An 8672-nucleotide genomic window follows, 5' to 3' on the forward strand; every position below is an offset into this window, starting at 1 on the left:
ACTTACTATATATATATATATATATATATATATATATATATATACATGCACGTGGGTGTCTAGTCGACTGCGCCTTTCTTTCCCTTTTCGTTGTGCTTTATTTCCCACTTTGTTACTCTGCAATTGTGATGCACCCAACATACACAAAAAGAGACTCACTTTGTTGTTATTGTTACACAAGACTCAATTATTTTGGCTTCATTCCCTTCCGTTCTCCCTCCCTTCACACACACACACACGCGTGGACATGTGCTACGCCCTCTTCCCTGTGCTGTATTCCTGCCCAACGATCCGGTGTGGCCCTCGCCGCCGCTAATCACCGCCCGCCCTCCTATCCCCTCGCGGTTCCTCACAGGCAGCGCGGTGCTGCAGTTCCCCGAGCTTCCGTCGCGTATATATCTGCATCCGAGAAACAACAAACAAAAAAAAAACATGACACGTTAACGACGGCGCTTAAGTCGTTGTTTTGCCCGCCGCATCTCACCCATCTTCTTCGCGTCCAGTGGACCCTTCTTCTTCCGCTTGCCGTCGCCCTTCACCGCCTGCGAGCGCATCAGCTTGCGCACAGAGGCGTTGTTCGCCTTATCCCGTGCTCGTGGATCAGATTTTCCCTTTTCAATCATGGAACGCAGGAGGCGCTGAGCCCGCCGGCGTTTACGCTGCACGGCTTCCATCACCTTCTTAGCAGGCCGCGCGTTCATCTCGCGGAAGCGCTGCCGCTGCACCTCAATCTCCTCTGCAGTGACGGGGAGAACCACCTTGCAGTTGCGCTGCTCGTCCTTGATAAACCAATCGGGGAGATCGTCGTCGTCGTTGAAGGTGTAGCGGTTGATGGAGGCATCAAGAATATCCCGGCGGCTCTTCGGGTCAAGCATTTTTGTCGCCAGCGCCAATGTGCGGGCACGAATGTGTGGATCTGTGAGGGCAACCGGAATCTCCTCGAAACCCATCTCATCCTTGCGAGCACTGCTCTTGTTACGCGCATTCTGCTTGCGGGTGGACGCGTTGTCCTTCAACGTCTGCTTCCGCTGCTGCCGCACGAGCTCCTGTGTGGTAAGCTTTCCAACGTCAGGGATAATGGCGCGCTTACGGCGGGAATCGAGACGCCCCGCAGAGACCTCAAGTTCACTACGGTCGTCACTAAATCGGTCCTCCGACAGGTTGGAGAGGCTCTGAGAATCCTCCTCGTTGTCGTCATCTACGCGGTCGTCAAAGCGCATCCGCTTGCGTGCCGCACCACCCGTGCCATTGATGTCACTGTCGTGCAGTGGAGACGACGCCGTCAGCTCTACACGATCCTCCTCAAGCAGCCGTTTCCTCTTTTTATTATCGCGCGGCTTTGGAAAGGTCTGATTCAGCACCTTTTCAACGTTGACATGATGCCTAAGCCACTTGCTCCGCTTGCCGGCGTCCTCAAGGTCTTGTTGGTCCTTCGCATTCCTCTTTTGCAACGCGGTGTCTTCCTCGTCTGCATCCTCCTCCTCACTGTTCTCAGCAACGAGGCCCTCGTCGTAGAGGGCAACGCGAGCCGAGCGCTTTGCGGGGATGTAGTTACCGTAATTGTCGACGTCGACACCGTCCTCCTCACCCTCCACGAGCTGCAGCGGCCGATCGCCACGCTCACCGGCATCGCTGGGGTCCTCTGCCTCCCTGCCCAGATCCCAGTCCTGCTCAGCGTTGAGGTTGGCGTTCATGACGGGGTTCAAAGGATCGTTAAGGCGCTCGTCCGGCTCCTCCCAGTGCTTGTCAAACATATTTGCCAGTACCGCCTCGTCCACGGTTGCCAACTTCTCAACGGTAAATCCCTCGCCCTCGTCATCGTTATCGTTGTCAGGCTCGTCATCGTCAGCCTCTCCCTCGGACTGCATGTTTACATCGGTGTCTTCCATAAATCCATCCGCCTCTGTCACGTCCTCCGCAGTTGTATTGGGGTCGAAGTTGATCAGTCCCTTGATTTGCTTCAACTTGCGGTCAACAATCTTCTTCTGTTTCCGCTTCAGCAGCTTGGATTGTTTTTTTCGCAGCTCCAGCAGCTCCCGGGCAATCTTCGCCACGCCCTCTGCACTGTCAAGGTCAATCCCCGCGTCGTCGCTGTCTTTTTCTACGCTATCGCCACCCTCATCACCTTCATCCAGTTCCTCCTCCTCCATCACGTCATCCCCTTCCTTCTGCTGCTGCTGCTCCTCCGCCTTTTTTTTCAGAATCGTCGCCTGCTCGCGCAGCAATTGTTCCCGCCAACGCAGCATACGTCGTATATCCGCATCGCCTACCTGCTGCAGGTCCCCGCAGAGGTACACGAGCTCCTTCTTGGAGTATTTTGATTTCAAGTAGACTTTGTCCTCTGCAGTGGCGAAGCGCAGCTCGTGGTGCGAGCGAAGGAACTCCTTTGGGTCCGTGCAGTGAAGAAACTCAGAGAAGGCAGCAACATGATGGGAAATCGTAGCAAACTCATTGTACCCCGCCGGCACGTTAGACTTCGGCACTACGAAAGTCCCGGAGGGTGTCAAGACTTTCTCCTCACCCACATCCGAGAACACCTTTTGTGCGTTGAACATGGAGGGATCCAGCTGCTTCGGTGCCTTAAAACCGGCGCACACAACAAAAATCTCAGCCGACTCCATACGAGAGGCGAGTGGCTTTGTTGCCTCCACCTTTTCAAACAGCTGCTTTAAAACCCACATGAGTTTGTGAAAGTCCTGCGAACGAAACACCTTCGTGACAAACCACCCCGATAGTTTTAGCATAGAGGTGGCCATTTTGGCGGCGTGCAGGACCAACGCATTCTGCTCAAACAGATCACGCGACCACACGCCACCCACGTTAGGGGCACCATCGTGAATGACGCAGTCCACCGGTTCCTTTTTAAGGTACGTTACGATCATCTTCCGTGTCTTGTCATCCGTGATGTCACCGACAAACGTCTTCACACCTCGAATGGGGGCAATCGGTACCAAATCCACCCCAACGATCTTTGAGCCCACCGGCATATGCTTCGCTGCGACTTGGCACCAACCGCCTGGCGCCGCACAGAGGTCGACGAGCACGCGACTCTTTGCAAGGAAGTCGTACTTGCGGTTCAGCTGAATAAGCTTAAACGCAGAGCGGGCACGAAACCCTTGATCCTTTGCGAGTCGGTAGTACGCATCAAGACGCGTCTTGGCCTTCTTCTTCGATTTGGTTCCCATTATTACTCGTTTAGTCCCTTAGTTACTTTTCCTTGTGTGTGTGTGTCTTTCGTTTCTTACACCCTTCGTGTAGGGTTGGAAAAATGAAGCCGCCTAAGAAGGGGTCCCCACGTCCCTGCAACAAGACAAACGACGCACAGTCGGCAAATGAGTGGGTCCAAAAAAAAAAAAAGGCTGTGCATAATGTCTTGGCGTGCCACAACACAACGACAAAGAGGGAAGTAGAGGAAGAAGGGAAGGGGGTAGAAGTCACTCATTTGTGAGAGTCCTTGCACGGGCGCACGTTCCTCTCCCCCCGGCCCAAAGAAGGTGTGGGGAAAGTGACGGTGTCATGACAACGAGGATGCCGGGTGGTCGCGGAAGAGCTGCGACGCCGTTAAAATAAGGCCCTCCAGCCAGGCACGATTGTATACGCCGTCGTTTCCGGGTCCTGGTGGCGGTGACGGTGCTCGTCTTTCCAATGGGTCCTTCAGAAGCTGAAGGACAACATCTAGCGGCTTTTCAAGCATCTTCAGGCGCAGGTGCATCATAATTGCCACACAGACGTAGGCGTGGAAGTCAAGCACCATCTCACTACTTCCGATCGCCATGTACTTCTCCCAGAGAAGAACCAGCAATTTCAAAGGCAACTCCCGCGCGAGCAGGCAGTGTACCCATTGAAAGCAGCAGTCCATCAGTCGGATGCCGTGTGATAGGATGGAGTCAAGCAGAGCTAAAATCCACTTTCCTCAAAAGTGCCTCCATGAGCTTCATACTTCGCATAATGCCAGGCTGGCCATGTACAAAGTTGTCTTGTAGCCAAGAAAGGAAAAAACCACCGCAAAAATATGTATCGGCTTCTGCGGCCCTAAAAAGATCTGCAGGCAGTTGCTTTATGGCGGCGTCCAATTCATTCACGTTACTCGAGTATACAACTGTCGCGGGAATCAACACATGTTCTGATGCTTGTTGGGCGTCACTATCCCCAGCTTCTTCAGGATTCTCTTGCACATGCTGCCGGGAAGGCATGTTGTACTCCATAAATGCACCCTCAAGAAAGACAAAGAAGAAGACAACCATAATGTCATCAATGCCCTGTACATACCCCACCGCTGGGTACCGTCGGGACCACAAAAATAGGCATCGTGCCAGAGCTGAGGCCGAGTGAGAAAGATGAAAAAGGGCATACTTATGTCGTGGAAGATCCAACGCAATCTGTGAAAGAATAGCACGGTCGTCTGGTGGCATCGCCATTGTCACTACCGAGGTACTTGCCGGCGTTGTCCCGGGCACCGTTTCCGTGGAGTTACAAGCTTGTGTGGTGCATGCACCAGCATGTTGTTTTTCTCGGCTTGGCTCCATCTCTTGCAGCGTACTCAACTGAATAAAGTCGGCGATCGTAATTTTATAATATTTAGCAACAAAGTTGTCATACTCCTCACGCTTGCGGTGCAGTTCTGCCTGCTGCCGTGAGAACGAGGCGGGGCCACACGGTATGTAGCCACACAATAAACGCCACACACATGGGCGTAAATGCGTTGGCACAGTACCCCCCCAGGCGTATCCCCGCACAGATGACCGCTCCTCCGGGGAATCGCCCAACGGCATTGACACTAACATATCCATCATGCGGTTGTGCTCACGCACACTTGTAACACCGCTGCTGGCACCAACAGCTGTAGAAACAGGGGCTCTTGATGCCTCTTCTGCTGCCTCCTCATCGGCGTCGAGATTGGACATGTAAACACCACGCTTTCCCAAGGCACGCGAACGAACAGAAGAGGTGTTCCCCGACACGACCATAAGGCCATAAATAAGATACTTTGTCCCCGGCGAAGCCCGCACCGCAACGCCAGGCCCCTTTATCACACTTGCTCCACGTCGAGGCTCCCGCGCAAAGGAAGCTTTGCTTTCCCGCATATTATCTTCCGCCTCCGTCGCCCTCATCGCCCACCGGGGACTTTCTGTGGTCGCGGTTGTTCCTCTTTTTCGTTGCACGTCTCTTTCTCTCTATCTCTCTCTCTCTTTGTGAGTATTATTTAGCCTCTGTCTTGTGATGGTGCCTCCTTTTTCTTGTTTCCGCCTTGTCCTCCACTGCCACCCCCGCTCCGCCTTTTGTGCGGTCACAGCTGCCGTGGAAACTGGCGTCGTGTGGAGTTGGGCGAGGGTGTGCAGTGAGGCCAGAAGAAGACAAGAAGAGAGAGGCGGTCAGACGAAGGCAACCACACCGCCGCAGCTTTCGACCAACGGAGGCCGGCGGCACGCGAAGCAAAGAAGGGAATGAGCGGAAGGAGGCGCCCCCGTCGGGCCACGCACAACCCCCCCCCCCCTCCTTCGCACGCGTGATCCAAGATGGGGGAGGTCGCCAGGGAATTGAGCAGAGCAATAATAAGCGTAAGAGAAAAATAATAGCAACAACATACACGAGGGGGGATGGAAACAAACATAATAAGGCTGAATATGTAGAGGAGTTTGGGGACGGTGCATATACACATACACATGCAACATACACGTATAGCATACACGGGAACGAGGCGAGAACACCGCACACACCATCCCCAGCACAACAGAGTGAACTCTCAGTTTCCCCCGTGTTACTTTTTCTTCCCTCTCTTACTGCTTCTACACAATTTTCCGCCCACTCCCCGTCGCCACAGCCATTTAAAGTCAGTTCGTTTGTCATTTTCCTCCAAGCACCACACACGTAACTGTGCACAGCTAGAAAAAAAAAGGGAGAGAGAGAGAGGCTCACACACACGCGCTTGTGCAAGCATGCGGAACACACCACTTTCTCCTCCCTCCAAGCACACGATGCCCCATCACACAGCCAAGTATGCACGTGCTGCGCAAGAGGCGAACGGAAAAATATGGGTAGTGAGACCAAAATGAAGCAGAGTCAGTAAAACCAATGAAGAAAAAAAAAACAGACAAATACAAAAAAAAAAAGACAAGTAAAAGGAATCATGCGAATCACATCACCATAGCAAAAGTTACCTCCGCTCAGCAGGGGTGCCGACGGAGCACGTGGTAAGCCTGCCCCTCACGGTCATAGTCAGTGCAATTCTGCACTTGCGGCCCACCACAGTTGCTGATGTGTCAAACAAAAAAGAGGTGCATTGAAAAATGTTCAAGACAAAAAAAAAAAAACGGAATCTTCTCCCGCCTTTTTCCCCCGCTGCGCTTTTCACAGCATATACAACGGAAAAGGCTTTTTTTCTTTGAAAAAAGTGAATTACCGTTGAAACGAGGATAGTCTTAGCGCCTACATTTTTTAACCATGTCGAGTGAATGTTATTCCTTTTTTTTAAAATTGTTTATTTGCCCTGTCTGTTCCTTTCCTTGGCTTCTCTCACCCTCTTTCAACACCCGTGGCCTTCCCCCACGCCATGTGCATCTTATGTATCTCCTTCGTTCTGCTCGTCAACCCCTCTCACCTCTCACCTCCTGTACACCACTTCGTCTTTGCTTTGTCATTGCTCCTTCACGACAGGTGTATGTATTTGTGTGTGCGTGTGTGTGCATGCATACCGCATACATGTGTCTTCACCATGATATTTTCCTCTTCGTGTCCATTTTTGCCTATCTTCGTACCTTTGCACTTACATCAGCCCATATACATGCATGTACGCATACAGGCCAGTTTGTGGCTACCTCCTCACCTCTCACACTGCGGCACGCATGTTTCTCCCTAAAGGCAGTCATACTTTGTTTGTTTCTTTTATTTTTGTGTTTGCACATTTTTTTTTTCCATTGTGTATGTATATATGTGTGTGTGTGTGTGTGGCATCGCCTAAAACAAAAGGAGTTTGCGTCTGCCGCGTCCCATGGGCCTCTCCACTCACCACCCAGATGCTGCGCACCTCTGCATAACGTGTGAAAGACGTGGCGTGTGAGCATGTAGATGGTCCTGTGTATCGTTGCTTGGTGTGTCGGTTTGTTGCGCGTGTCGGCCTCCTCCCGCATCACCCTTTCTCTTACCTTACCAGGCTCTTCATCAACATCGTCGGCGCCTCTCATGCACCGGCCCCGCCTTCTTCTCCATTTCCTTCGTCACTTTACTACCTCAAACAACAGAGTCTTCCTCACGCGCGTTGTATGCGTAGTATGCCTTGTTATGCATCATAAGCTTATTGTCCACAAAGTAAAAACTGTCACTGACGGTCTCGTTCGGGCTTGCGATGATGGCGCGCACCCACTCCTCCGAAAGTGTAGGCATGTCGTAGATCGCCTCCCACGTGTTAGTGGAGTGCGGGATGCAAAAACCAAATGTGAAGTCAAAAGATTTGATGAGTGTGTTACGGAAGTAGTGCCGCTCAATCATGCGGAAGTTTGGGACAGGGGCGTCGCCGTTGACACCAAACACAAGTTTGGCCCCAATCGTCTTTCGTCGCAGCAATGAAGGAGGGAAGGTGTAAGAGATGGTGCGCATCAACTGCTGCATCTCCGGTGAAAGCTGCCGGAGGGTTTCAGGGGGCGGGTAGTCTCCGTGGTCACGCTCAACATCAAACACAACTTTGCCTGTATCCATGTCACGGATGGTGAACCGGTAGAATTCAATGTTGTACGTGTTGGCGGTTAAAGGGCAGAGAAAGTCACTGGTGGGAGCACTGAACTGCAGCACCTGCTCTGGAGTGATATGCATGTTTGCCGCCATTGCCACTCAATGATATCGCCTTTCCCACCTGCGTACAATATACCTGCCTTTGTTGTTGCTACTGTTGCTGTTTATTCCCGATTCTGCCGTTGTTGATGCCGTGTCGCACTCCTCTTCACCCTTGACAGGGTTTTCCTACTCGCCCCCTTCCCGCTGATGTCTCTCTTGCGGCGTGGTTTCCCTCCCCCTCACACAGCGTCAGTACGTGTGTGTATATCTATATATATATATTTTTCTGTGGAATATATCTTTGCCTGCACGCAATGTTAGTGGTGGGCGTTCCCTTTTGTTGTTGCTGTTGTTTTGCTCTTCCGTTTCACCCAGTCCCCGGTAGTCACAATGGGTGGGCGCAGCAGTGAGCAATAAGTAAAAGAAGGGGAGGAGCAAAAGATACAATGAAGCATGGCAGTCGTTGCCCACGTGCACCTGCACGCACACACACACACACACGGAGAGAGACATGAATTACGTAATTCATCCCTGTTTTATCCTTCAGAAGGTGCTGCACGTGTGTGGGCGTCAATGTTATGTTTCAGCGCTCATACGTGTCCGTGTCAAGCGCGTGCCTTGCAATAAATACGATACTCGGGGGAGAGAAGCGGGGATGTCGAAAAGATCCAATCTGCCCATGTTTGTATGTTTTGTTTTGTTTTTATCAGGAATTGAAAACAGTAAAACAAAAACAAAAACAAAAATCGTACAGCGACAGCAGGAACAAAGAAAGAAAGAAAGATGCATATATACATAAGTGCATATATATATATATATATATGTATATATGTAAGGCAGGCGGCCGCTCGTAAAGGAGAAGTGAGATTGTGAGAGCAGTGCTATCTCTGGCGGGCCCTNTTGAT

At 51.7% G+C, this 8672-nt stretch overlaps 4 protein-coding genes across 4 annotated transcripts, besides 11 other annotated features; all 4 read right to left on the reverse strand.

The window, feature by feature from the left end:
- The first annotated feature begins 6 nt into the window (after positions 1 to 6).
- Positions 7 to 44: a microsatellite.
- A 396-nt stretch (positions 45 to 440) lies between these two features.
- On the reverse strand, positions 441 to 3185 carry TraAM80_09321 (putative FtsJ cell division protein; the record flags this gene model as incomplete). The annotated part of the gene is made up of 1 exon (XM_029386013.1): positions 441 to 3185. The coding sequence occupies one exon, from the start codon at positions 3183 to 3185 to the stop codon at positions 441 to 443; it is 2745 nt and encodes a 914-aa protein (XP_029234117.1).
- Positions 3186 to 3514: 329 nt separating this feature from the next.
- Positions 3515 to 3859, reverse strand: TraAM80_09322 (putative TBC1 domain family member 22A; the record flags this gene model as incomplete). The annotated part of the gene is made up of 1 exon (XM_029386014.1): positions 3515 to 3859. One exon carries the CDS (start codon positions 3857 to 3859, stop codon positions 3515 to 3517), a length of 345 nt encoding a protein of 114 aa, XP_029234118.1.
- Positions 3860 to 3887: 28 nt separating this feature from the next.
- Positions 3888 to 5111, reverse strand: TraAM80_09323 (putative TBC1 domain family member 22A; the record flags this gene model as incomplete). The annotated part of the gene is made up of 1 exon (XM_029386015.1): positions 3888 to 5111. One exon carries the CDS (start codon positions 5109 to 5111, stop codon positions 3888 to 3890), a length of 1224 nt encoding a protein of 407 aa, XP_029234119.1.
- A 52-nt stretch (positions 5112 to 5163) lies between these two features.
- Positions 5164 to 5190: a microsatellite.
- Positions 5191 to 5648: 458 nt separating this feature from the next.
- Positions 5649 to 5689: a microsatellite.
- A 376-nt stretch (positions 5690 to 6065) lies between these two features.
- Positions 6066 to 6115: a sequence feature (A-rich).
- Positions 6116 to 6654: 539 nt separating this feature from the next.
- Positions 6655 to 6683: a microsatellite.
- A 191-nt stretch (positions 6684 to 6874) lies between these two features.
- Positions 6875 to 6915: a microsatellite.
- Positions 6916 to 6947: a microsatellite.
- A 280-nt stretch (positions 6948 to 7227) lies between these two features.
- Positions 7228 to 7818, reverse strand: TraAM80_09324 (GMP-PDE, delta subunit family protein; the record flags this gene model as incomplete). Its single annotated transcript, XM_029386016.1, has 1 exon — positions 7228 to 7818. One exon carries the CDS (start codon positions 7816 to 7818, stop codon positions 7228 to 7230), a length of 591 nt encoding a protein of 196 aa, XP_029234120.1.
- A 212-nt stretch (positions 7819 to 8030) lies between these two features.
- Positions 8031 to 8049: a microsatellite.
- A 198-nt stretch (positions 8050 to 8247) lies between these two features.
- Positions 8248 to 8268: a microsatellite.
- A 260-nt stretch (positions 8269 to 8528) lies between these two features.
- Positions 8529 to 8551: a microsatellite.
- Positions 8552 to 8554: 3 nt separating this feature from the next.
- Positions 8555 to 8601: a microsatellite.
- The last annotated feature ends 71 nt before the right edge of the window (positions 8602 to 8672 follow it).

Source organism: Trypanosoma rangeli (assembly GCF_003719475.1).
Source record: "Trypanosoma rangeli strain AM80 chromosome Unknown Tra_15.4_contig_00558, whole genome shotgun sequence".
In the NCBI taxonomy this organism is placed as follows: Eukaryota; Euglenozoa; class Kinetoplastea; order Trypanosomatida; family Trypanosomatidae; genus Trypanosoma; species Trypanosoma rangeli.